Here is a 26,855-nt window from a genome sequence, read left to right as displayed (position 1 = left end):
CATATACACACATATATCTGTACACACACAGACACTCCCATATGCACTCACATACATACTCACACATACACTCACACACATGCATACTCTCACACACATACACATATGCATGTACACACACATATACACACGCACTCATGCACATATGTTTATACCCACACAAACAAGCACAGTATACTCATATACACGCGTACATGTGTACACACACACACACACATACACACACATGGTTTGGAATCCCTCTTCTAGGTCGCCCCTCTGGTTTTCGGGGTGAGGCAGTGAGCCTCAGAGACTTGCCTGAGGTCACCCAGAAAGTGACCGGCAGATTGGGGGGTTCAGACCCCAGCTTCATTCTCTCCAGGCTGCCCCACGGCCTCCTGGGTCACTGGGCCCATCATTGGCCTCTGCCGGGAGGCTTCAGGGTCTGTGGAGGGGGAGGGAGCCCTGGGTGGTCTGGAGGGAAAGGGGGGAGGGGAGGGTGGTCAGATCTCCCCTCTCCAACAGGGAAGCTGGAGGAAGGGTGGAAGGGCCGACTGGTTATCGTTAGAGTCAGGTAATAATTCGAATAATTAATGAGGAATGCTTACAGCATAGCTTAGTGGGGAGAGTGTGGCCCATGTCTGGGAGGGGGATGGGATTAACCCGTGAAGGGAAAGGGTGGACAACGGTGGGGGTGGGGGGTGGGGATGGGGTGAGGGCGCCGACGACTGCGCACAGACACAGACAGGCAGACGTTTCCCTTGGGCCTCCCCTCCCCCCTGCTCCCTCAGGGTTTGTGAGGAGGGGTGGGGGCAGGGGCCTTTGAAGGGCTTGTCTAGTGTGGACCCCCTTCCCTCCCCAGCCTGGGGCTCTCTGACCCCACCCGGGAGGTGGGGGGGGGGCGGGGGAGGGAAGATGTGCCAGGGAGAAGGGCAGGCCCCCCTCTGCAGCAGCCAGCCACCTGAGTGTTTGCTTAGCAATCTCAAGTGTGGGTTTTTGGGGTCATGGAGCCCAGGGCCCGGTGCTCAGGCGGTGGGGGAGGGGCCGGGAGGTCCGAGCTCCGCCAAGTTCAGTCTGGCTGCCTGCTATTTGACTGCCCCTCTGACCGTGGTGAGTCCCTAGCACCCCGCTGCCTCCGTTTCCTCCTGTGAAGATGAGCTCTCAATCCACGTTCCAGTGATGCCTTCGTTGGATGGATGGGAAGACTTTGGGTTAAGTCAGTAAGGTGGGCTCTGCCCATTGTACCACACTGCCCTCCCTGGTAGAGTGCCCTGAGGCAGGGGCAGGGCCCGGCATGTCCGACTGCCCAGATGCCCCCACGCCCCTCACTGACCCCTGGGCATGGGGATTCCTCCTCCCAACCCAGGCCTGTGCCCCAGCCCAGCCCTCCCCTCCCCATCCGTCCTGCCCAGCCCCGTGGCCACATCTGCTTCTCATTAGTTCAGGTTTCCCAGGATGCCTCTGGCTGCGGCCACCCTCCCACCCCATCCCCCAGGAGGGAGGCAGGGAGGATTAGGGGTGATTAGGAGGGAGCAGGGAGAAGGCTGGTTATAAATAGAAATTCCAGAAACATATCAGCCTATCGCACAAGGTAAATGCTGCCGGTTAATCTCAAAAACCTGCAAATAAGCAGGGTGGGGAGGGCTGGCGGCATTAACCTTTTCAGGCCCAGGGTATCCCTAGCGTCGACACAGGGGTCTTAGTGGCCCAGACAGCCCAGACTCTGGGTGCCCAGATCTTCTTGCCACCCCCAGGGGGCCCCAGGGACAGAGCAGGAAAGGCCCCATGGTCCAGGGGTTAGATCCCTGGAATTGGATTGAGAGGGAGGCCTCAGAGCCATAGTCTTCAGACCTCAGGGTTACAGCTAAGGAAACTGAGGCCCAGAGAGAAAGGTCACACAGCTAGGAGGGTGCAAAGCCGGGGCTTGTCTTCCAACTCCAATATCTTCCCTCTCCCATGAGGCCTACCTTCCTTATCCTAACTCCATTACTAATTAGCTTAGTTAATTAGAGGAAGTCATTTCCGATCGGGGGCATCCACTCCCCCATCTGCAGAATGGGCGGATTGGTATAAATGATGCCTAAAATCTCTCTGAAGCTGCTTTCGTGGGACCAGGTGGCAGCCTGAGGAATATGGCAGGCCATGCTGCTCAGGGCAGCGTCTGGACTGGCTCTGCAGGGGGGCTGATGGAGGCCTGTCCAGCCGTCCTGGAACCTCAGTGGGTGTCCTGGCCTCCAGGCCTGCTCCCCTCCTAATCCCTGGAACCAGGAAAGCAGGCAGGAGGCAGAGGGTCTCAGGACTGTGGCTGGCAGCTCGTGACTCTCCTTAATCAGCTAAGCTGGCCTGGAGGTGGCCCCGGAGCCTCGGAGGGCTCAGCTGGGGCCACGGGCATTCCACACATGCCTTACCTTTGGGCAGCTCTGGGGGTGGGGGTTTGGATTCAGGCTGGGGCGGCAGGATCAGGGCCCTGGGGATGGGCAGGAGGGTGGACGGGTCGGGAAATGTCTGGAAGACATTTCTATAGCCCACTTCACACGCCTCCTCAGTCCAGCCTCCCCTCCCTTTCATCCCTCTGAGGGCAGTAGTGCAGGTGTGGGTTAAGGATGAAGAAACTGAGGCACAGAGCACTCCCATAGCTGGGATGTTTCCAGTGAGAGAGATCCCAGGAATCCTCGACCAGAGCTGCAAGGGCCATTGTGCTACAGATGGGGAAACTGAGGTCTCGAGTGGCAGACAGCCTACCCATTCTCCTGCTGGCGCTAACGAGCTGGGGAGCGGTGACTCAGACAAGATGGGGAGAGAGAGGAGAGGGGGGAGCTGGCGTGAGAGTGAGGGGCAAGGTGGGACAGAGGGGCAGGTGTTGATGCCCAGAGTTAAGAAGGGTACCCGGTGCCATCCTGAAATTGTAGAATGAAGAACTGGGCCTGGGATCTCCCATGTCAGGAAACACCCTTTACCATTGCAGACCAGCACCTTCCCAGCTAGAACGCCCCGGTCACCTAGGCAGGGAGGATCAGAGGCGGGGCTCGAACCCCCAACTTTCAGCCCGGCTCTCTGTGCAGGGTCACACACAGCACTCTGCCTCTCTGGAAGGGGGCAGGCAGAGTGGGATCCAGGAGTGGCGGTGAGAGCTGAGGCTGGGGGTGGGGGCCGGGTGAGTCTGTAGGCTGTGCGTGTGGGGGTGGGTGGCTGGGACCCTGCCCGCCGGCCTCTCCCTCCGCTGCCCGGCCTGCCTGACGCACCATTGGCGTCAGAACTGTTATCGCTTCAGCCTCACTCCTGGGAAGGTGACCTCAGGGAGGGAGAGGGGCCGGCCCCTCCCTCCTTCCCTCCCCTGCCTGGCATCTCAGGACAGGGCTGGGAGGGCCCTGGGTTGGGCAGATGTTTCCTCTGGGTAGGGCCTGGCGAGTCTCCCCCTCAGCGGGCAGGGGCAGGGAGAGCTTTTGGCCCAATCCTGGGGTGGGGCCCAGGGCCAGGCCCCAGACAGGGCTCTGGAGTCCTCTGCTGCACACCCCCATTTCACAGATGAGGAAGCTAGAGCCCAGAAAAAGGAAGGGTCTGGGTAATATCACACAAGTAAGGAGGCTCCCAGCCAAGGTCAAGCCCAGGCCTCGGGCTCTGTGCAGCCTCTACCTAGCTCAGGGGCTGGCACACAGTAGGCACTTAATAATGGCATGCTTGCTCACTCAGTGGATGGATGAATGGATGGGTGGATGGAATGGTTTGTCTGCGGGCAGGGGTGATGTGGGAGACAGGGATGAACTTGGGACCTGGAAAATCTGGGGGCAGCGAGGTGGCACAGTGGCTAGAGCACCGGCCCTGGAGTCTGGAGGACCTGAGTTCAAGTCCGGCCTCAGACCAAACACTTAACACTTACTAGCTGTGTGACCTTGGGCAAGTCACTTAACCCCAATTGCCTAAAAATTAAAAAAAATCTGGGTTTGACTCTCACCTCCAAAGCTTATCATCTGTGGGAAAGTCAGTCCTTCAGTAAGTATTTATTAAGTGCCTACTATGTGCCAGGCACCGTGGAAGGGCCAGGGATAAAAAGAAAGGCAAGACCAGTCCCTGCCCTCAGGGAGCTCTCAGTCTAATGGGGAGCAACATTCATAAGGCAGAACATACAAGGGAAATGCAGAGTGGACGGAAGAGCCCCTTCGGGGGGATGGTACCAGCAGCTGAGGAGAAAGGGGAATAGGAAATATTTCCTGAAGGAGATGGTGCTGGGCCAGGGATTGATTCTAAGAGGAGAAGGTGGGGAGGGAGAGCATACCAGGCAGGGGGCAGCGCCGGTGCAAAGACACCAAGGTGGGAGAGTGTTGTGTGAGAAGAATGGAATATGTAGGTGAAGAATGTAATTTGGAAAGGTAGGAAGGAGCCAGGTCCTATCGGGCACCGAACGTCAAACAAAGAACTTTATGGTTGATCCCGGGGGTAATAGGGGGCCGCTGGAGTTTATTGGGGAGGGTGAGGGGAGACGTGATCAGACCAGCATTTTGGGAAAATCCCTTTAGTGGCTGAATGGACAATGGATTGGAGGGGGAGAAACTGGAGGCAGGCCCCGAAGCAGCTACAGGCAGGAGGTGATGAAGGCCTGCACCAAGGTGGGGGGGGGGGCATGTCAGAAAAAACAAGGGGAGATACATACATGTGCAAATACATGAGATGTTGTCGAAAAAGAAATGACAAACTCTGGCAATTGATTGGATGTGTGAGGTGATCAAGAGACAGGAATCAGGGATGGTGGGGAGGAAGCTTTTAAGTCCTTCAGTTTTCCCATCTGTAAAATGGGTATAACAATCATCTAGCGAGTTGTTGTGAGGTTCAATATAAGACAATTGTGTCGAGCAAACTTTAAATGGCTGTGCAAATGTCAAGAGGACTTCTCCTCCCCAGGGGTTGTAAGCAGAGGTTATACGAGCATTCTTTGGGCCTCTGTGAAAGGGGTTTCCTTCTTAGACTTACTGGTCCATCCATCTCTGAGATTCTGCAAATCTGGAAGAGGAAGCCACGGAGGCTTCAGGTTCCAGCTCAAGCTGTTCCACTTTGGAGCTGAGTGGCCTTAAGCAAGTTGTCATCTCTGTCTGAACCTCAGTTTCCTTTTCTGTGAAATGAGAATTGTACATCCTGGTCGTGAGGAAAGCGATCAGTCATTGAGCATTTATTAAGCGCCTACTGTGACCTCGAAGCTACAAAAACAAAATCAGGCCCTTCCCTCAAGGAGCTTCCAGTCTGTTGGGGGAAGCAACAGCTAAGCTCCAGAATGGGTACAAATATATAGACAAAGTAAATGCGCAGTAATCTGGGCAGGGGAGGAAGGACTTTTGAGCTGATGGGAGAAAGGATTGCGCCCCATTCAAGGGGAGCTGCCCGTGCCAACATGGAAGGGGGGGGAAATGGGAGCGCCATGTTGGCTGGGCTGGAGAACGTGTGAAGGGAAGTGATGTGTCAGGAGACGGGAGGAAGAGGAGGAGGGCTCTCAGGGCCCCCTGAATCTTGGAGGTAATAGGGAGCCCTGGGAGTTTATTTAGCAGCGGAGTGACACAGTCAGGTGTACACATTAAAACCACTTTGGCAGCTGAGAGGAAGAGGGATTGACGTGGGGAGACATGGAGGCAGGGAGGCCAGTAAGAAAACACCTTAGAAGAGTGCAGCTCATGGCGGCTGTGAGCGAAGAGGAGGGGGCTGAGTGAGAGAGGTAGTCGAGATTCAGCCGGTGCCTGGCACACAGTAAGCGCCTAATTAATGCTTGCTGACTTGGCTTGACAGTGTTTGGCATCTGGATAGATTGTGGATCAAGTGAGAATGAGGAGGAGAGGACGACCCTGAGATGCGACCCCGGGGCGTGGGAATCATGGCAGTGCCTTCGATGAAGAGAGGCAAAGGAGTGTTGAGCTGGAGACGTCTGCAGGACGTCCAGATGGAAACACCCAATGCGCAGTGGGGAATGGAGGGCTGGGGTTCAGGACAGGAACGGGCTGGGTGTGGACCTGGGGGGGTCATAGGGGGAAATGAAGGTGATGTAAAATCAAAAGACAGCAATAGAAATATCAGAGGTGGCGTAGTGGATAGAGCACCGGCTCTGGAGGCAGGAGGACCCGAGTTCAAATGCGGCCTCACTAGCTATGTGTCTCTGGGCAAGTCACTTAACCCCACATGCCTCACAAAAAAAAAAAAAGAAAAAGAAATATCAGAGGAACAGCGGGGGTGGTATATAGTGGAAAGACAGTGCTGGGAGCCCAGAGGGGCCTCTGGGAGCAACCCAGGAAGGCTTCTGGGAGGTGAGCCCTCCCAGGCTGGCTCTGAGCATCCATCCTGCCCGGGCCGTATCAGCTAAAGGGCCTGATCCATTTATTCGTAGGATTTGAGAGCTGGGAGGGATCTAGCCCTGCGCCCCCCAGCCCACATCCACAAAGAATTCCCACCATAGTGCACCACAAATGGTCCTCCAGCCTCTGCTGACAGACCTCCAGGCAGCAGGAGCCTACCCCATCAGCAAGCATGGGTTATTCTGTAGGCTTTGATTAAGAGCTGACTGTATGCTCCAGGCACTGTGCTGGGGGGTGGGATGGGGTCAGGCTCGATGGTCTGCAGGGAGGGAGTGAGGAGGGGCCGACCCTGTCCAGATGCGTTCCTGTGTTGACCTCTGTCCTTTCTTATGTCTCCTTCCCCCAGGCCATGACATCAATGGGGCCCTAGAGCCTTCTAACATAGACACAAGCATCCTAGAGGAATATATCAGCAAAGAGGACTCTTCAGACATGTAAGTTCTGTCCTACCCCCCCTCCCTCCCTGCAGGGGCTCCTATGGCCAATCTCCCGGGGGATGGGGCAGGAGAGGGGACAGTCCCTGGGGCAGCTAGGTAGTGCAGTGGATAGAGCAACAGCCTTGGAATCAGGAGGACCTGAGTTCAAATGCGACCTCAGACACTTGACACTTACTAGCCATGTGACCCTGGGCAAGTCACTTATCCCTAATTGCCTCACCCAAAAAGCAAAAAAAAAAAAAAAAAAAAAAAGAGAGAGAGGGAACAGTCTCCTGGTTGGTAGTCTGGGGTTGGAGGTCCATGTAAATCACTGCCTAACTCAGCCTTGGTTTGCTCATTTGTAAAATGGGATTAATCATCCTTGTACTGCCTTCTTCATGAAAGTGTTGGGAGGAAGGTGCCTATGAACCTTAGAAGGCTGGAGAGATGGGAACTGTGGATTCCTGAGTAGGGGGCCGATCTGGCCTGACCAGCTTTGATTAAGTGCCTACTATGGGCCGGGCTGTGGGACCCCGAGACAAAATGAAAAGTCCCTGACCTTGAGAAGCTTACATTCTACTGGGGAGCGGGAACAACAGATGAAAAATCAATGCAAAATACACACAAAGTACATTCATCATAATTTGGGGGGTTAGAAGGGGGCACTGAAGAAAGACTCCCCCCTGTAGCAGCTGAGCCCTGAAGGAAGCTAGAGATTCCAAGAGGCAGAAGGAGGAAAAGGAGGACATTCAGGGCTGTGCAAAGGCCTGGAGGTGGGAGTTGGGATATCGTATCCAGGGAACTTCATTTAGTAATTGCCCACTGCCTGCAAAGTACCGGCCAGGAGCAAACCTCTCTCAGCCTCAGTTTCCTCATCTGTAAAATTCAGGTCATAATAGTACCTGCCCCACAGGTGGGGTGGCTGGGAGGGTCAGATAAGATCCTATATACAGGAGATGCTTTGCAAACCTTGTGTGTGCGTGTATGTGTGTGTGTGTGTGTGTGTGTGTGCGCGCGCGCAGCACTGCATAAATATTAACTATTCATATTATTGTTAGGGGATAGATAGTTCCCAGGTGATGAGTTGTTAATAATAATTATTATTATCATTGCTCTTATTAAACTATGTCAAAAGACAAAGATGAAATAGCATCTTAACACAGTGATCCTCACACAGTAAACATTTAATAAATGTTTGTTGACCGACGGATGAAACAGTCACTGACCTCAAGGAGCTTATGTTACTTGGAGGGCAGGAACGACTGTATTATATACCCAGACTTTAAATACAAAGTGATTGGAGTATTGGAGGAAATCAGGGAAGGCTTCCCTGGAGAGGTGGCACCTGGGTGCGGCCTCTAGGAGAGGCGAGGGGACCTGGAGTCGGGAAGTTGTCTTCCTGAGACCAAATCTGGGCTCAGACGCTTACTAGCTAGGTGACCTTGGGCAAGTCACTTAACCCTGTCTGCCTGTTTCCTCATCTGCAAAAAGGGCTGGAGAAGGAGTTGGCAAAGCACTCCAGTATTTTTGCCAACAGAACCCCAGATGGGGCCATGAGGAGTGGGACAGGACCGAAAGGACTGAACAGTAAAGGACCCCCGAGGCGGGGGAGAGGGGGACAGACCTGCCAGGCATCCCGGACACCCTGGGCGAGTTGGGGGAACAGCTGCCCACCGGGTGTGGCTGGACGCAGGGCCCAGTACATTCGGAAAGGGCTGGGGGAGCCGGATCCAGAGGCCCCACCCGTGCCCGCTGGGTAGTCCGGGGATTCTCCAGGGACTTCCTCTGCTGACTCCTCCCGGCGGCTCGGCAGCTCACCCGAGGGGGAGTCCAGCTTTATAGAGCGCCTACTACGCGCCACGCAGGCGCTGTGCTGGACCGTTTTTAAACAAATATTGTTTCAGTTGAACCTCACGGTGATTCTGAGAGGCAGGTGCTGTTGTCATCCCCATTTTACAGCTGAGGAAACAGAGGCGAAGTGTCTTACCCTGGGCCACACAGCTAGTAAGTGTCTGAGGCTGGATTCGAACTCGCGCCTTCCCGCGCTCTATCTGCTGCACCGCCGGTGTGCGCTTCTCTCTGGAGATGGGAGACGTTCTTGATCAGCAGCAGACGTCTCTTGGCAGCCCACGCTGCGTTCGTTCTGGGTTCATTGATCTAGAGCTGGGAGGGGCCTAATGAGGAAACTGAGGCCCAGGGAGTGACCAGAGTGTGAGAAGAAGGCGCCACAAGGTTTGCTTTCTGAGGCTAAGGACCTCCCCGAGCCGAGGACCGGGGTTCAGGTTCTAGAAAGGAGGTGGTACAAGAAAAGTCCCATTTTGCTGATGGGCAGCCTGAGGCCGCAAGAGAGGGGCAGTGACTTTGCCAGGGTCACAAGGCCAGTGAGTTGCAGAGCTGGGTCTTAAGCATTAAAGTTTCCCTTTTGGAAAGGTCCTCTCGCTCTCCTCTGGGCCTCAGTTTGCTCACCTGTGAATGGGCGGGGTCCCTTCCAGCTCTAAACCGCTGACCCTCTGTGGCCTGGTAGGCCCGTGCATGCAGAAGTTGGCCTTGCTGTGTCCATGGAGGATGGAGTGGAGAGGGGAGAAGCTGGAGGATGGGGGGCCGGGGACCAGTTGGGAGGGGATGGAGGCCTGCAGTTAGCGCAGAGACCAGGGACAGAGACGGGGTGGGGGCCACTGGGCAGGTTGGCACCTGACTGGATGAGAGGGAAGTCTAGTAGGGAGGTAGTGGGGCAGGCCTGGAGGTCCGGAGGGCGAGCAGGGCTGGACTTGTAGAATGGGGGCCGGCTGCAGCAAGGGAGAGCCGAGGCCCCATGGCTCCTCAGTCTGTGAACTACTCAACCGGCATTCATGAAGAATGTACCGAGCACTGGGCTGGGGGTGCCAGGGAAAAGCAGGAACCGAGGCCCGACCCCCAGGGAGCTGACCTGTTAGTGGGGAGGCCACAGGTACATACACAGAAGCGAGAGACAAACAGAGGGGAAGAAGCAGGGTAGGCCGTGAGGCATCCCCCGCAAGATGGTGCTTGAGCAGAGCCTGTTGGGAGCCAGGCATCGGAAGAGGAAGAGACGAGGACCCAGAGCGTTCCCGGCCTGGAGAAGGAAGCTGATTCTCCATTTCAGTCCATCCTTGAGGTTGTCAAGGAAAAGGGTGGAGCCAGGCTGCCATCTTTGGGAAGGGCCTTGGCTGCTGCCTTCCGGGCCTTCGGCGGGAGCTCATGGCCCAGCCCGGGGAGATGTGTGCTTCCGCCTCGCTTCCCCGGGTCTCGGGCTTAGCCCTGGACCTGACATCTCCTAGCGGCGGGATATTGGGCAGCCTCACTTTGCTTTTCCGTAAAATGGGAGTAGAATCATTTTTGCTGCACCTACCTGACCGGAGTCTGGATCATAGCACAGAGATGCAGAGTTAGATGGGGCCTCAAAGGTCACCTGGTCCAACCTTATTTAGCAGAGGAGGAAACTGAGGCCCAGGGAAGGTCAGTGTCTTACCCGAGGTCACACAGGTTGTAGGAGGCATGGTCCTGATTAGAACTTGGGACCTCCGACTCATACTGCAACCCTGATTAGACTGCATCAGGCAGAGAACTTAATACGCTTGAAAGTTCTGCTTTTATTAATATTAATTATTATTAATATGAATATTGTTGTTATTACCATAGCCATCATTCTTTAAGGTTTGCAGAGCACCAGTCGTGGGTTATCTCACTTGATCTTCATGCCAGCCCTGGGAGGTGGGGGCTGTATTACCCCCATTTTACAGACCAGGAATCTTGAGTCTGAGAGGCGAGGTTCCGTGACGTGGCCAGGGTCCCACAGCTGGCACGTGTCTGAGGTGGCACTAGAACCCAGGTCTCCCTGGCTCCCAGCCCGGTGCTCCATCCGCGAGGCTGGGGGTTGGCGCCTTGGGCTCTTGCCGCGGTCCCTGCCTGAACCCTCTGCTTCTGCCCACAGCTGCTTCCCCGATATACCTGCTCCTGCCGGCTACCCACACACCCAGCCCTCTGCCTCCAGCGGTGGCCATCACCTGAGCCCACCAGGGGGTGGGGGAGGACCCTCCTCAGGCCGCCATGGCCCCCTCCCACCCCCGCCCTGCGGGCCCGGCTTCAGTGCCCACCTCAACGTCAACAACAACAATGGTCTGGCGGTGCCCAAAGGCTTTGCAGGGCACTGTCTGAGCGGGGGCTCGGGGCCACCTATCAAATCGGAGCCCAAGGCAGCCTATGCCCCAGGGTGAGTGAGGATGGGGCTGGACCGGGGGCAGGAGGGGCAGGGAGGCAGCCCCAGGGGGCAGCCTCAACTGAGGGCAGTCCCAGGGGCTCGGGGTGAGAAGCAGCTGTATGCGGACACCCGCCACGCGGCCGGGTCTGCGCAGGGAGCGGGCAGGAGAGAAGGCCTCTGCTCCCCGCTGTGAAATGAGGAGGTTGGGTTAGCTCAGCTTAGGTGACCCCAGAGGAGGGAGTAGCTGACCAGGGTCAGAAGCGCTGCCCCCCACCCCCACCCCATCACGTCAGCCTCACAAACACCCTGGGGAGCATACACGTGCATGCATTTCTTGTGTCCATGGATGCTGTTAAGTACCTGCGTGTCCCTGGCACGTCACTGTCCTTCTCTGGGACTCAGACAGAAGCTGGACGCTTACATTCTGTGTTCTAGGCTCTGAGTCACCTCCTGGCCCTGACATCCTGTGTTCTAAGTCCCCTCCCAAATCTGACATTCTGCATCTGTGTTCTAAGGTTCCGGGGTCCCTCCCACCTCTGACATTCCGTGTTCTACGTCTCCTCCTAGCTCCAGAGAATTGGGTTTGGGTTCAGGGGTCCTACGCCCTCCAGAGGAGGAGAAGACCCTCGAGCAGTGCCCCTGCCTTCCCGTTGGCGGGCCATGAGGTTCCGGTCCCCAGTATCCGGAGGGCGGGTCAGACTCTTCTGCTTGGCCCCGGGGAGGGAAGCTGCAGGCGGACAGACAGACAGACAGACAGATTCAGTGGCGGGAGACCTGGCCCGGAGAGGAGGGTGGTGTTCCTCTGCGAGGATGGGCTGGGGGACCCTCGCTCTCAGGCTCTGTGCCTCTGGATCTGCATCACAGCTCTGCCACCAGTGACTCACCTGGAGAGCACGGTCACGTCATCGCCATCGTCGTCCTAGCTAGCGTTTATATGGTGCTTAAAGGGTTATAATGTTATCTCATTTGATCTTTACAACAGCTCTGGGAGGTGGGTGCTATTATGGCCTCCATTTTATGGGTGAGGAAACTGAGGCAGGCAGAGGTTAAATGACTTGCCCAGGGCCACACAGCCAGTTAGTGTCTGAGGCTGGATTTGAACTCAGTTCTTTCTGACTCCTGACCCAGTGCCCTCTGACTGTGGCGCCCCCTGCCAGCCTGTTGACCTTTTAACCTTTCTGAGCCTTGGTTTCCTCCTCTCCAAAATGAGGGGATTGGCCATGCCCACCTCTCGGTCTGGGACCTGATCTCTTAGAACTCTGGGGTGTGAGGTCCTTTTTGCTCTTAAATCCTGAGATTCCCTCGTCTGCATCTCCACTCATGGCCTACGACTTCATCCCGGGGTGTGGCGTCCATACATGCACATGTGTGCACGCGTACGCACACATGCACTCACATACATGCACATGTACACACACATGCACACGCACACGCACACACACATTCCGTGGTGCCCTACAGGAGCGTGCCTGGTACCAGTGTGGGCCGTAGGTCTCTTGGCTTCGTTCTTGGGGTTGGGGTTGGGCTCCCTGGGTCCTGTCTCTAGGACTGGCCCGGCACCCGGCCTTCCTGGATACAGGACCCAGGGAGCCCAGTCCCTAGTCCAATCCATCCTTCTGGGACCGGAATCTCATGTCCCACCAACGGGAGGCGGGGGCACTGCTCGAGGGTCTTCTCCTCCTCTACAGGGTGTAGGACCCCTGAACCCAAACCCAATTCTCCAGAGCTAGGAGGAGACGTAGAACACGGAATGTCAGAGGCGGGAGGGACCCCGGAACCTTAGAACACAGATGCAGAATGTCAGATTTGGGAGGGGACTTAGAACACCCTCAGCACAGCCTCCCAGTTCCCTCCAGGTCCCGCTTAGCATCTGTGAGGGCCATTGTCTAAAGGCATGGAGCCATGTTGTCCGTGGGCTGAAAGTTGCAATTGGAAACCCAGCAGGAAGGAATGATGGGGGCCCTTGAAACTGCGTCGTAGAGGGATCCATTGACGAAAGAAACATGGCAGTCACTGGGAACAGAGGGTGGAGGTGACAGAGGCCGACATGGGTTTCACGTGGGGGAGAAGGAAGCTGTCCCACAATCTAACGGGCAGCCTTGGGGGAAGCGGGTCTTTCTTTCTTTGAGGTCTTCAAGTAGAAGTCCCGGGAGGCCGTGGAGAGGGTCTTTCCCAAGCATGAGTATGGGGGCCTTTGAGGTCCTTCCCAGCTCAGAGATGCCCCCTGCCCCAAATCATGGCAGATCTGTACCTAACACCCTGGCTTCTCCAGGAATGTGGACCCGAGCCAGAGACAGGCCAGAACGGTGCAGTGACGATGGGGGTGAGGGAGCGGGGACACCCTGCAGACCTTTCAGGAAGAGTGAGCGTGAAGGGGCATGCTTAGGCTCTGGAATCTATGGGCCAAACAGATCTATTGATCCTGTCCTGGCCGAGGGCCAGGGGGTGGGTGGGTGCCAGGCTCTCATTGACACTCAGGAGAGGTCAGTTTAAGCCCAGGAAAAGTGTGTAGGGCTTGGCATCAGGGGACCTGGATTTGAATCCAGACCAGCTCATTATTAGTGGGGCGACTCGGGGCTCTTGTTCTCTTGGCCTCAGTTTACTTCTCTGTAAAATCAGGGACTCCTGCCTAGCCCTAAATCTGTGATCGCCAAAGGGTCCTGCGTCACCTAATGTTCTGGACTCCGACAGGAGCTCCTTGGGAGTGGGGCTGGCTTGTTCTTTCTGTATCGCTAGTGCTTTGCACACAGTAAGCACTCAATAAATGCTCTTTTCGTTCATTCTTAGAGAATGTATGTAACTCATTCCATCCAACAGGCACCTGTTAAACACCTACTGTGTGCCAGGCCCTACGGGATTTGTTGTTGTCCACTTTCAGTCACGTCCGACTCTTTGTGACCCCACTTGGGGATTTTTTGGGCAAAGATACTGGAGAGGTTGCCGTCTCCTTCTCCAGTCCGATACAGAGGCACCTTGGAGACGGTCCAGACCCTGGAGACTTTGACCTGCAGCCACCCCTGCTTTTGAGAGGCTCCTCACCGCCCTGGGGTCTGCACCACCTCCCCTCATCACCTCCCTTTCCCTCCCCTCGGGTCCCTGCCATCTCCCCTCATCACCTCCCTTTCCCTCCCCTCGGGTCCCTGCCACCTCCCCTCATCACCTCCCTTTCCCTCCCCTTGGGTCCCCTCCCCTCATCACCTCCCTTTCCCTCCCCTCGGGTCCCCTCCCCTCATCACCTCCCTTTTCCTCCCCTTGGGTCCCCTCCCCTCATCACCTCCCTTCCCCTCCCCTCGGGTCCCTGCCACCTCCCCTCATCACCTCCCATCCCCTCCCCTCATCACCTCCCTTCCCCTCCCCTCATCACCTCCCTTTCCCTCCCCATATTTTCCAGGTTCTGTCCATTTTTCTTCCTTCTCTCACCCACTTCCTTATAAAGTGATTTTCCTAAAGTGACGGGTCACTCCCCTGCTCCCCAGACTCCAACAGAAAGCCCTTTGTTGGAACGGACCAGCCTCCTCCTACCTTTCCAATCTTCCGACATTCTGGTCCCCCCCCCCACATTCTGTGACTATCTGCAATCAGTCAAGCACAAAGCATTTATTAATCGCCTACTGTGTGCCAGGCTACAAAACCCAGAGTAGGCAAGTAGGAGCTGGCAGGTGGCCGTCATTTGGATTCCTTCCCTTCCTCTCCACCTGGGCCGGGGCATCTGCTGATTGCCCACCGAGCAGTGGTCCCACAGAAATGTCCAAAGGGGCATAGCCAGGAGTCAGAAGGGTCCTCCCTTGAGAAGCCATTCAGCCCACCCCTTACCTGACCAGGGAATCCTCCTGTGGTGTCTTCTACAAGGGGTCATCTAGTTAAATACCTCCAGTGATGGGGAACTCAGTACCTCTGAAGGCACCTCATTCCTCTTTTGGACATCCCAAAAGGTTTAGATAAAGTCGTGGATGATGGAGCCTTAATAAGTTATGAAGGGAACCAGGGGTTCAGGGGAGGGGGACGTGAGGGAGGAGACCCCCCCTGGGTGGGAGCCTCCAGTCACTTCACCAGTGATTGCTCCAATCCGGCCCCGTTATTAAGGGCCTGCTGTGTGAGGGACACTGGGCCAGGTCCAGTTTGTCCCCTTCTGTCCTTGCTCAAAGTCCTCTGGCAGTCCTCCCCTGTGTAGCTGCTCAAAGTGTGGAGGTGATGTAAACAGCTGGCATTGCCCAAGGGCATCTGGCCACGCCTGCTGAAATAACTAAGCTTTAAGATTTGCAAGGCACTTTACAAATACTGGCTCGTTTGGGTTTCCCTACAACCCTCCCATTTTATAGATGGGAACACTGAGGCCGACAAGGGTCACGCAGCTAGTGTGTGTCTGAGATAGGGTTTGAACTGAGGTCTTCCTGACAGCAGGTCCAGCCCACTGCAACGTCCAGCTGCATGAGGCCGGTGGGGTTAGAGCTTGGTTCCAGGACCGGCTTGAGTTGACAGGCCTTTCAGTGGTAGCCCCCCGAGGAGTCTGGGGAGCACGTGTCCTGTGAGAGCCACCTGGGGCGGCGTCACGGGCCAGTGTGAGGAGACAGGGACTGCCGAGCTCTCGTCCTGGGTCATCCGCTGGCCCTCAGCCGTCAGAGAGGAGCCTAAAGGAGAGGCATGCTGAGGCCCTCCTCCATACCAGCTTTTTCCCGGAGGCACTTCCTGTGTTAGGGGCTCCCGTGCTAGGCCCTGCAGCCCCTTTCTTCCTGGCTCCATGCTTCTGGGATGGAGGTGCTTGCTTCTTCTGAGGAGGGGGGCTGGCAGGCCAGGCCCCTGGTCTTTCTGGCGCGGCTCAAGCCCCATTCGGCATTGGGCAGTGAGGTGACATGGGGACAGGCTCCAGCCGCTGTCCTCAGAAGGGCCCGGACAAGGGGGCGACTCCTTCCTCCCCCAGCATGCACGAGGACCCTTCCTAACCATGACCAAAATTCCAGTCTAGAAGCTTGGCTGTGGGGAACGTCTTGCCCTCCTGCCTGCCACCTTTCTCTGCCCCCTCTGAGGGCCCCGAGTCTCCAGCCAGCATGGGAAGGGAGGCTGCTGGCCATGGCAGGAGGGAATCGCCCCGCACCCAAGACCTGCGCCCTGGGCATGGCATCGACCGGCCCTCCCACTGTTCCCGGAGGGGTTTGCTGGGTACATCATGACCTTTCTGGGTTCACGTTTTCCCTCTGCCTGAGCCACTGATAAAAAAGAACCCTCCTTTCCCCTCCCCTTCCCCGGGGAGCTGGGCGTCCAGCCACCTGGGCACCACACCTGCCCCTCCCTCTCCTCCCCTCGATCCCTCCCCCTCCTGGCCAGGGGCAGAGCAGAAGGCACCTCCCCCTTTGGCTTTGTGCAGAAATGGGGGAGCTGGGGTGAGGCTGTCTCTGGAAAGTCTGCTGTGGTTCTGCCTTATGTGTGGGGAGGCAGGAAGTCGAGGCTGGCTTGAACTGGGCCCCGGGGAGGATTGGCCCAGGCTGCAGAGCCTCCTGTCTGTCTGTCCACACTGCTGAGAGTCCTGAGAGGCCCTGGGCTCTGGGCTGGAGAACCTGCACCCCCAGATCTCTTTCCTGATGGCCCCTGAGGTCCCCTGGCCCCACATCCCTGAGACAGAAGCTCTTTCCTCCCATGGAGAAGTCAAGCCAAGTCAACGTGCATTTATTAAGCACCTACTATGTGCCAGGCACTGTGCCAATACCGGGGATACAAAGAAAGGCAAAGACAGTGCCTGCCCTCAAGAAGCTTCCGTTCTAACGATGGAGACAAAATGTAAACAATTGAATAGATCCGAGGTGTACACAGAGTAGATGGAAGGCGATCTGAGAGGGGGAGGCCCAGGAAAGACCACCTGCGGAAGGGGGAAAGGTGGCCTCAGCCTGGTCTTCCCAGCTGGGGCCGCGGCACCTCGAGGGTCCCAGTGAGCAGACGGTCCTGCTTGAGGCCTGTCCGGCAGGCTTGTGGGCCCATCGCCTCCGGTTTGTGTGAATTTGGGCCGCTTCTCTCTGAGCCTCAGTTTGCTCGCCTGTACAATGGGGAGAGGGGAGGCTCCTTCCGGCCCAGAACCTGGGGAAGCACGGAAGGAGTCGAGTGTTGACACAGCCCCGCGGGGCAGCGGGTTCCCTGTGCCCGCGAGGGCCCAGGTGGGCACAGGTAGGCCTGAGCGCCCTGGGCCTCTGTTTCCCCGCAGCGCTCTGCCCGATTCCCCTCCGGACTCCGGCTCTGAGGCCTACTCCCCCCAGCAGGTGAATGGTGAGTGCAGCGGGCGCCTCCTCCCCCTCTGGCTTTTGGGAAAGTGGTTGGAGCTGCGTTATCGGGGTGTGGGGGAGGCGGGGGAGGGAAGCAGCCTCCCTGAACGTGGGGAGATTATCGCTGGGCAAACACTCCCTGACTTTTACCTATTGTTGAGGCAGTGGGGTGGGGGTGGGGGGCACCGGGGTTGGCAGGCGGGCGGGGAGCCGCTTTCAGCTCCGGCCCCAGAGGCCGCCTCTGCCTCCCCGAGATGCGGCCGGCCTTTCTGGGCCGCTTGGCACTCGCCCTTCGGCGGTAAGTGTGGGCCCGGCCTGATGCGGGGGGCACGGGGCTGGGGGTGCCCATCCTGGGTGGCGCTGGTAGCCGGAGCCGGCGTGGGCTGTGCCCATCCTTTGCGCCTTCTTGGAGCGGGGAACCACCCACTGATTGTGGGGAGGGGGTGGTTTGTGTCTGGTGGGGGGCCTCCGGACCCTGGCAGCGCCCTGACCCACGGCTTGCAGAGTGCAGCTGAGAGGGGTCAAGAGTTCTGTTTATCTTACCAGAAACATGCCTGGAATTCCTCTGGGGGGAGCAAAGGGAGCTGCCCCCTCCCCACCATGGCCCCTCCACCCCAGGGGGAGGGGAGGGGAGGGGAAGGGTCTGCCTTCTCCCGGGCAGCCGAGCATGCTGGCCACGGAGGCTGGGGGCTCCCCTTGGGGCTGCTTACGGGCCTCGTCCCTCTGACCCTCCAGGCCCGCTCTGAAAGCGCCCCCTTGAATGTGTCCTGGGGTTCCAAAGCCAGGCCTCCCCTCTCCTTTGCTGGCTCAGGGGGCCTGCCTCGGCTTCAGCCACATGGGACAGGCCGGGTTCTCCCTGCCACAGTGGTGGCGGTGCAACCCAGGAGGAGGTGGCCCCCTGCCTTCCCTGGTGGCTTGGGCACCTGGCTAGGCGTGAGGGTGGAGGAGAGGAGAGACTGGGCTGGGCAGCGGCTTTCCTGGGGTGCAGGGCGAGGTCAGGGTCGGGAAAGAGCCCAGCACACTGAGGGAGCTGAGGAGGAAACTGGGGCGGTGAGGAGCGGCCGCGCTCCGTCTCTCTGACCAGCCCCTTCCCGCTCTCTCCCTCTCCTGAAGACCCTCACCTCCTGCGAACGATGACCCCCGAGAACATGTGCCACGTCACCATGCCCGCCCGCCTGGAGCACCCTCCCCCTCCGCCTCCCGCCACCCACCTGGCCGGCCCTCCCCTGCCTCCCCCGCCCCACTACCCCGTCCTGCAGCGGGATCTGTACATGAAGGCAGAGCCTCTCATGCCCCCCTATGCCATGGGGCAGGGCGTGGCCCCCGGGGACCTGCACCATGCCCAGCAGTCGCAGATGCTTCACCAGCTGCTGCAGCAGCATGGCACTGAGTAAGCACCCTGCCCTCCTCCCCCCTCACCCCCGGGCTGCAGAGCAGGCCTCCATCGGGCTTCGTGGGCTGATAGCAGGGCCTGGGGTGCAGGGAGGTGGGCTGACGTCACCCCTTGGCTAGGGCTGTGAGGCAAGGGGAGGTGCTGGAAAGTGCTGCAGGAGGGTCAAGGGAAAGAGGGAGAATTCATAGGCTCGAGCTTAGAGACCCGGGATGTCCGCTAGTCTGACCTCAGTTACTGAGCTGGAAACTGAGGCAGGCATGTGGGAGAGAGGTGTCAGACCTCACCTGGAAGACCCCTCAAAGTCAAGCAAGCACGGGTCCCGGACCACGTTTGGGTCATGGATCCCACCGATGGCTTAGTGAAACCTGTGGACCCCTTGTCAGAATAAATACCAAGACAGTTTTATAAAGACGCAAAATAAAATACATAGGATTACAGAGGTTACCAATTAGATTGAGCTATGTATCTTGAAATATATATTTAAAAAGTTTGCACACCCCAGGTGAAGAACCCCCGATTTCGTCTGAGTTCATTTTACAGAGAAGGAAACTGAGGCAGAGAGAAGGAAGGGCACTTGTCCGCCTTCTCACCCAGGCCCAGGATGTGCGGCTCTTCCTGGATCCTGCCATGCCTCCTGTCTCTGACAGTTCAGTTCCATTCAACAAGCACCTTTTCAGTGCCAGCTCTGGGCAGGGCACAGAGGCCCATTGGGGGAGAGAGAAGCTTAAGACGCCAGACCCCTCCCCTTCCCCTTTGTGGAGCTTACAGCCAGTAGGAGGAAGGCACATAAACACAGATAACTCTGGTAGAGGGTCCCATGTTTAAAAAAAAAAAACTGAGGAAAGGGGCAGCTAGGTGGTGCAGTGGATAGAGCACCGGCTTTGGAGTCGGGAGGACTGAGTTCAAATCCAGCCTCAGACACTTGCTCTGGGCAAGTCACTTAACCCCCATTGCCTCCAAAATTAAAAAAAAAAGAGGGCCCCATGTTAGGTGCGTTAGAAAAGAACATTAGAGGTGGCCTGTGAGTGGATGGGAGGAGATGCATAAGGCAATGTTGAGAAGGAAGGCGTCCCATTAACAGGCAAAGGTTTGGAGGTGGGAGATCATGGTAGAGTAGCTTAGCCAGACAGCAGGAAGCGTGATATCATGAGAGCAAGCTGGGTGTGTGAATAGGGCAGGACAAGGGTTGAGGGGCTCCTCATGCTGGGGGGGCGATGCCTACCCCCAGCAGCTCAGGGTCTCAGCTTTCTGCCAGGCTCCCTGCACACCCTTCCAAGAAGAGGAAACACTCCGAGTCACCCCCCAACACCCTCAACGCCCAGATGCTCAACGGGATGATAAAACAGGAGCCAGGTACGGTGGCATCCCTGCCCCTCCATCCTGCCAGAGCCCCAACGCCACCCTGGCATCAGCAAGGTCCCCTCTCGCCAGGACCGGGATCCCTCCCCCTCAGCATTGCCAGAGTCCAGACACCACCCTGGCATCCGCAGGGGCCACCTTCACCAGGTATGCCGCCTCTCCTCCCCAGCCCCATCAGAAGCCTAGGCCCCCCAGGGGCACCTGTTGGCGGGATAGGGTGGGAGGGGGAGGCAGAGATGCCCCCCGGGGTGGGCAGAGGGTGGGCAGGCAGGGCACGTCCAGGTGGGGAGAGGGAAGGAAGCAGCCCAGCTACTTGGGCTCGGCGGGGTGGGGCTGGCATAGGACCAAACTCGCTGCCCCCTCCTTTCATAGGCCTCATGCAGGACACGGAGAGCCTGAACGGCTCTTACCTGGATCCCAATTACCAGTCTATTAAATGGCAGCCACACCAGCAGAACAAGTGGGCCACGCTCTATGATGCCAATTACAAGGAGCTGTGAGTGACGGGGCCTGGGGCTGGGGGGGCCTGGGGCTAGGGGACTCCCTTCCTCCCTGAGGCCTGGGGGAGCCTCTGTCCCACCTCCAGAGGAGGCCAGTTCAGGGAAGGAAGAGGAGAAGGAGAAGAAGGAAGAAGAGAGAGAGGTCTGTTGGTCAGGGGAGGCAGGCTCTGGCAGGTGAATGTTTTGGGCAGAGGTGATCAGCTCACTCCCTGCATTCCAGAAAAGTGACAGGCAGTTGGCTAGAGAGGGCTGGGGAGGGGTCTTCTAGGAACCCACAGATCTCCCTACACGGCCCTCCCTCTGCCCTTCTAGCATCAGAGCCAGGAGTGGGGTTCAGGAGGCGTGGCCAGGCCCCTCCTAAGGACCTGCAGGGTCATCCCCCCACTTAAACTGGCCCCGAGGGCAGCTTGGCGCTGGCCTGGCAGGGGCCTTCCCACCTCCAGGAATGAAAGGACGGTGGCAGAGCTCCCGAGTGCTGGGCCTGGGTGTCGGGACCCCTGGGAACTTTGTCCCACAGGACCCCTCCTAGGAAATGATGGCCGAGCCCTGGGTGGGGTGGGGGCTCTTATTCAGAGATGTCCAGGGAGACCAGCTCAGCCAGGGCTGAGCGGACAGAGGAGGCCCCCAGAAGCCTGACCTTGCAGGGCTCTCCCCAACCCCAGGGCTCCAAGGCCTAGTCCAGACCCCTTCTTTTACTGGGGAGGAAACTGAGGCCCAGGGACTCCAATGACTCACCCAAAGTGAGGCGCAGAACCAGGATGTGAACCCAGTTTCTCTGGCTCTGGTGCCACAGAACCCCACGGCCTCTTAGCTCCTGTCGGGCCCTGTTCTCCCTGACCTCATCCCTCTGGCCAGCATTGAGCTGATGGCGGCCCCCAAAGCCCGGGTCAGTCGTGGAACATCGTCTGTGCGTGGGCTGCTTGGGAGGGGGGGGGGGGGGAGAGTAGGAGGCAGCCGCGGCCCCGGCTGGAGATTAACCAGATCGCAGGAGCCCCAGTCTGCTCCCTCCCCCTCTTCTCCTCCCACCTCCTCCTCCTCTTCCTCCACCCTTCCTCTCCCTCTCCCTCTTTCTCCCCTTCTTCCTTCTCCTCCCCCTCTTCTCCTCCCTCCTCCTCCTCTTCCTCCACCCTTCCTCTCCCTCTCCCTCTTTCTCCCCTTCTTCCTTCCCCTCCCCCTCTTCTCCTCCCACCTCCTCCTCCTCTTCCTCCACCCTTCCTCTCCCTCTCCCTCTTTCTCCCCTTCTTCCTTCTCCTCCCCCTCTTCTCCTCCCTCCTCCTCCTCTTCCTCCACCCTTCCTCTTCCTCCTCCCCCTCCTCCCCCTCCTCCTCTCGTCCCTTCCAGTCAGACCGCTGTATCGTCCCTTGGTCCTGGGGTCCGGGGTCTGCTGCAGAGCTCCTGAGGCCCGGGCTAGGGAGGGGCAGCAGTGCTGGGTGGTGGGACTTTGGGGCCTAGTGGAGAGGTGGGGGCGGCCACCTCGCCTTCCTCGCCTTCCTCGATTTCCGGTCACTCTCACATCTGCTGTCCCTCCCTCTCCCTCCGTCCTGGCGCCCTGGGAGGGGGTAGACAGACAGGTCCGTCCCCTAGTGGCCGAGGAGGTCCTGATGTCATGTGCTCGCGGCATCTGGGGCCGGGAGGTTAGAGGCCAGCTGGCCGGGGCCGGGGTGGGGCGCGAGGGCAGTGACCCGTCCAGGACCACACGGCCGGGAAGAGGCCGAGGCCTCAGTGGAGCCGGGTCTTCCCGCGCCGTGCCCACTGCGCTAACCGCCAAAGTCCCCAAGCCGAGATCAGAGCAGGGCCCCCCCCCCCCCAACGCTGCCGCCTTCTGCCCTGGAGAGGTGGAGGAGGGGGAGCAGCGCAGTGGGAGGCCGGGGGGCTGGGCAGATGGCGCAGGCCGTGCCTGGCCCCTCAGGAGTTTCCAGCTTAGGGATTCTCCCCAAGACTGATGAAGCGGCCCCCGCCCGGGCAGGACGGGCAGGGGCCGGAGCGGGACCGGGGGCTGGGGAGGGGGCCGTTGGCCCGTCGGCCGCTGCATAGTTTCACTGTCTCCAAGGCGACGGGCTGTCAGCCGGAGATGAGGCTCCCCAGATGGCGGTTCTTCCCCAAGGTCCGGGCCCCTGCGTGCCTCGTCCTCTCCCAGGGAGGGGTGCTGGGCCTCCGGCTGGTTCTGATTTGCCGGGGAAGCTGGCGGGGTGGAGGGGCGACGGAGGGCCTACTGATGCTTTCCCGGGGGGGACGCTGGTCACTGCCCGAGCCCCCCCCAGGATGAAGCGACCCTCCAGGCCGCACTAGGACAGCCGACTTCAGCAGTGCCAGCCTGAGCGTGGCAGGCTCTCTGCCCGGCTGCCTGGAGAGTCGAGAAGTCCTCCGTCCTCGAACCGCCCTTTTCCTTCTCGCTAGCTGTGGGGCCCACTCTGAGTCTCGGCATCTTCATCTTTAAAACGGGGCCGATACCCGTCTCGCAGGATTGTCGCGTGCTCCTTATGCGTCCTCGAACCTCGAATGTGAAAAACATTGCCTGTTGGAGTCAGAGGCTCAGACCTTGTTTGGTCATTTCGGGCCTGTCCGACTAGCGACCCACGGGGGGTTTTCTTGGCACAGATCCTGGAGGGGTTTGCCGTTCCCTTCTCCAGCTCATTTGACAGATGAAGAAACTGAGGCAAACAGGGTCCAGTGACTTGCCCAGGGTCACGCAGCTAGGAAGTGTCTGAGGCTGAATTTGAACTCAGGAAGTCCAGATCCAGCGCCCTGTGCACTGTGGTGCCTGGGTTCAAATCCCACCTCTGACACTTGCTTTGTGACCTTGTCAAGTGACTTCTATGCTTTGAACTTCATTTTCCTCATCTATAAATTGGGGGCCAGCTCCACGTCTGTGGTTCTGTGTCGCTTGCCTCAGTTTCCTCCTTTTAAATGTCCTCTGAGGTGCCCGTGGCTCTAATTCTGTGGACCTGGAAACGTGGATTGTCATTTTTCATCACCTTCTTCCGGTGGGCTCTGGCAGACCAGGCCTGGGGAGCTCGAGTCCTGGTGGGGGCCCAGGGCGAGCGTGGAAGGTGCACGTGTCTGGGGTCAGAGGGCCAGCCTCGCTGAGGCACCGCCCTTGGGGTTAGGGCTGAGGAATCTTTGAGCCCCGTTTACCGTCTATGAAAGGGCCAAGATCTGGGTCAATAATGGGGGGAAAAGACCCTCGAACACCGAGGGCAGTCACGGCTCTTCGAGAATTCAGTTCTAGGCCCTCGGGGATACGCCCACAAAAAGACTAGCCCTGCCCTCAGGGAGCTTACACTCTACTAAGGGGATAGACTATCAGTCAGTCAGTCAACAAACCCTTGGGGATACAAAGGAAGGTGGCCGCTCCTGCCCAGTGGGGCAGACAGCTCTATGCTAAGAAGCTCCGCGGCTCAGCTCGTGAGACAACCTGGGGAGGACCCCGGAGGGAAGGCGCTAGCCCTTCAGAGGGGCCGGGAAAAGCTTCTGAGACAAGGACGGGGAGAGTTCCAGGCGTGGGGCACAGCCAGAGTGGGGCACACGCCCGGAGTCTGGAGATGAGGGCCTCGAGTGAGAAGCAGAAAAGAGGCAGGGGGTCTCCATGCCTCAGTTCCCTCCTCTCCCTCTAATCCTGAGTCCCAGGCACCCGGCTGATGGTCTGGGATGGGGTCCCGCCCTGAGCACGCCCCTGCCTTTGTCCCCCGCCTGCAGACCCATGCTCACTTACCGGGTGGACGCCGACAAGGGCTTCAACTTCTCCGTGGGCGACGACGCCTTCGTGTGTCAGAAGAAGAACCACTTCCAGGTGACGGTGTACATCGGCATGCTCGGGGAGCCCAAGTATGTCAAGACCCCCGAGGGGCTGAAGCCCCTGGACTGCTTCTACCTGAAGCTGCACGGAGTGAAGGCAGGTTCGGGGCCCAAGGTCGCCGGGGGGGGGCCGTTGGCCGGCACGCAGTCCGGGTCGCTCCCCCTGCCGGCCCTCAGCTTCCCCAGCTGTAGAATAAAGGGACATGATGCTGTAAGGTTTGCCGAGCACTTTGCAAAGATCATCTCGTTGCATCCTCACAGTGACCTGTTATTATCCCCATTTTACAGATGGGGAAACTGAGGCCCAGAGAATGGAAACGCCCAAGGTCACGTACATAATAAGTAGCAGAATTTGTCTGTGACTCCAGATCACCCACTCTTTCATCCTATTTTATTTCAAATTTGCTGATACCTGTGCCTTTTATATTAATTTTAGAAAACAAAAGTCTGCCTGTGGAAGAGGGTGGATGGGGTGGTGGGAGACATACTGGGCTTCGAGTCTAGAGATCCAGAAACAATCTTTGACATTTATTATTTGCGTGACCCTGGGCAGGTCACTTTGCCTCATTTTCCTCCTCTGTCAAGGAATAATAATACTGTGGCTTAGTGGACAGGGGACTGGGCTTGGAGTCAGGAAGACCTGAATTTGAGTTGTGCCTCAGGTTCTTACGGTGTAACTCTGGGCCAGTCACGTAACCTTTCAGCCTCAGTTTCCCCATTGGTAAAATGAAGGCTCCTAATTGCTCCTACGTCCCAGGGTTCCATATGTCATGAGCTAACACATGTCAGGTGCTTTGCAAACAGAGCTGTATATGAAGCGCCATCGTGACCTTACAGGGTTATTTTAAAGAAAGCAGATTTCAAATCCTGAAGGGGTATTGAAGTGGGGGCATAAGTGATCCGGCACCCAAAGTGCCTTCCTTGAACCCAAAGTCTGTCTCTCTCTCTCTCTCCAGCTGGAGGCCTTGAATCAGTCCATCAACATTGAACAGTCCCAGTCTGACCGGAGCAAGCGGCCCTTTAATCCTGTCACGTGAGTCTGAACCCCCCTAGGAGGGGAGAAGCTGGGGGGGGCAGGGGCCAACCCTCCATGCTGGAAGGGCCCTCACGGGACCCTTTAATCCAGCCCGTACCCGAGTAGAAATGCCCTCCATCACGTCCTACCAAGGCATCACCCAGGCTCGCCTCACAGACCTCAGAGGAGGAATCCCCTTGCTTCTAAAGCCACTCTGGCCTTCCACTCTGGCTTCAGTCTCTGTCCCCTGGGGCCAGACAAAATAGATATAATCCTTTTTCCCACCAATAACCCTTTAGACGCTTGAAGATTCACTCCCGGCTTTTTAATGAATTTTGTAGGATTTCTTGTGAGATTTCACTCTCGTTTCCACTTGGTTTCTGTTATTGCTATATAGAAATGCTGATGCTGTTTGTGAATTTATTTTGTATCCTGATGCTTTATTGGGACTGCTGTTTTAGGTAGCATTTTTTGCTGATTCTCTGGGGTTTTCTGGGTAAGCCATCATGCCTGCAAACAGGGATGCTTTTGTCTCCTCTTTGGTGACACATGTGCCTTTCTTTCATTTTTCTCCTCACTGTCATTGACGCTAAGTCTAGAAGTGACTAATGAGAATCTGGACAAGGGGCTCTTGTCTAAGCCTGCCCCTTCCCACATTTCTCAGTGTTTCCCACCAGCCCTTCGCCCACGGTCCCCCACCCCCTGAGTAAGAACACGTCTTCTGAGTAGGTGGGATTAATCAGTGACCCTACGGGAACCAGCTCATCCTCTGGGACCTTGTTAGCTAGTGTCCCGGGGGGCGGCGGAGGGGAAGCCCCCGGACACGGCTCCTCCGTCCCAGGTCCCCAGACTTGCCTAGGACCTGCCCCTCTGAGCTGTCCCATCTCATGCAGGGTCACGCTACCTCCAGAGCAAGTCACCAAGGTGACGGTGGGCCGCCTGCACTTTAGCGAGACCACGGCCAACAATATGCGCAAGAAAGGCAAACCCAACCCGGACCAGAGGTGAGCGGGGCCGGGCCGGGCTGGCCGTGGCGGGGGAGGGGGCGGGCGTGGGGCCACGGATGGGGGCAGGCGCAGAGGACGCTGATGCCCTAATGTGGACCGCAGGTACTTCATGCTAGTGGTAGCGCTGCAGGCTCACGCCCAGAACCAGACATATACGCTGGCCGCCCAGATTTCAGAGCGCATAATCGTCAGGGTAAGAGAAGCCTTGCCGAGGCATGGAGAGCCGCCGTCATTCTCTGGCGTTACAGGCCCATCGCACTGTGAGAGGCCCTCTGGGGTTGTGTGTAGGACCGCAGAATCAGTTTAGAGACACAGAGCGTCAGAGCGGGAAGGGACCTTAAAAGATAGAAGGTCAGGGCTGGGATGGACTTCAGAGCATGGAATGTTGGAGCTGGGGAGGAGCTTAGAACACAGAACGTGGAATGTCAGTGAGGAAGGATCTTAGAACATGAATTATTAGAGCTGGGAGGATCTTAAAACTTGGAATATAAGAGCCGGGAGGGATGTTAGAACATGGAATGTCAGAACTGAGAAGGCTCTTAGAGCAGAGAAATGTCAGAGCTAGGAGGGATCTTAGAACCTGGAATGGCAGAACTGG

General features: G+C 57.8%; 1 protein-coding gene across 2 annotated transcripts in view; it reads left to right on the top strand.

Annotated features, from left to right (window-relative positions):
• The window catches only part of MYRF (myelin regulatory factor), a 50,350-nt gene that overhangs the window by 13,410 nt on the left and 10,085 nt on the right, over positions 1-26,855 (top strand). For both annotated transcript variants that reach the window (XM_027858917.1, XM_027858916.1), the window contains exons 2-11: positions 6,655-6,742; positions 10,674-10,952; positions 17,131-17,192; positions 18,302-18,578; positions 19,837-20,087; positions 20,313-20,436; positions 24,137-24,332; positions 25,192-25,268; positions 26,144-26,254; positions 26,360-26,450. In XM_027858917.1, the coding sequence (XP_027714718.1) occupies positions 6,655-6,742; positions 10,674-10,952; positions 17,131-17,192; positions 18,302-18,578; positions 19,837-20,087; positions 20,313-20,436; positions 24,137-24,332; positions 25,192-25,268; positions 26,144-26,254; positions 26,360-26,450 (1,556 nt within the window). The remainder of the gene's footprint in view (positions 1-6,654; positions 6,743-10,673; positions 10,953-17,130; positions 17,193-18,301; positions 18,579-19,836; positions 20,088-20,312; positions 20,437-24,136; positions 24,333-25,191; positions 25,269-26,143; positions 26,255-26,359; positions 26,451-26,855) is intronic.

Source organism: Vombatus ursinus, unplaced genomic scaffold (genome assembly GCF_900497805.2).
Source record: "Vombatus ursinus unplaced genomic scaffold, bare-nosed wombat genome assembly UNPS02013931.1, whole genome shotgun sequence".
Taxonomy (NCBI): domain Eukaryota; kingdom Metazoa; phylum Chordata; class Mammalia; order Diprotodontia; family Vombatidae; genus Vombatus; species Vombatus ursinus.
Note: the sequence above shows the minus strand (reverse complement) of the source record. Positions and strands in the feature narration are given on the sequence as shown.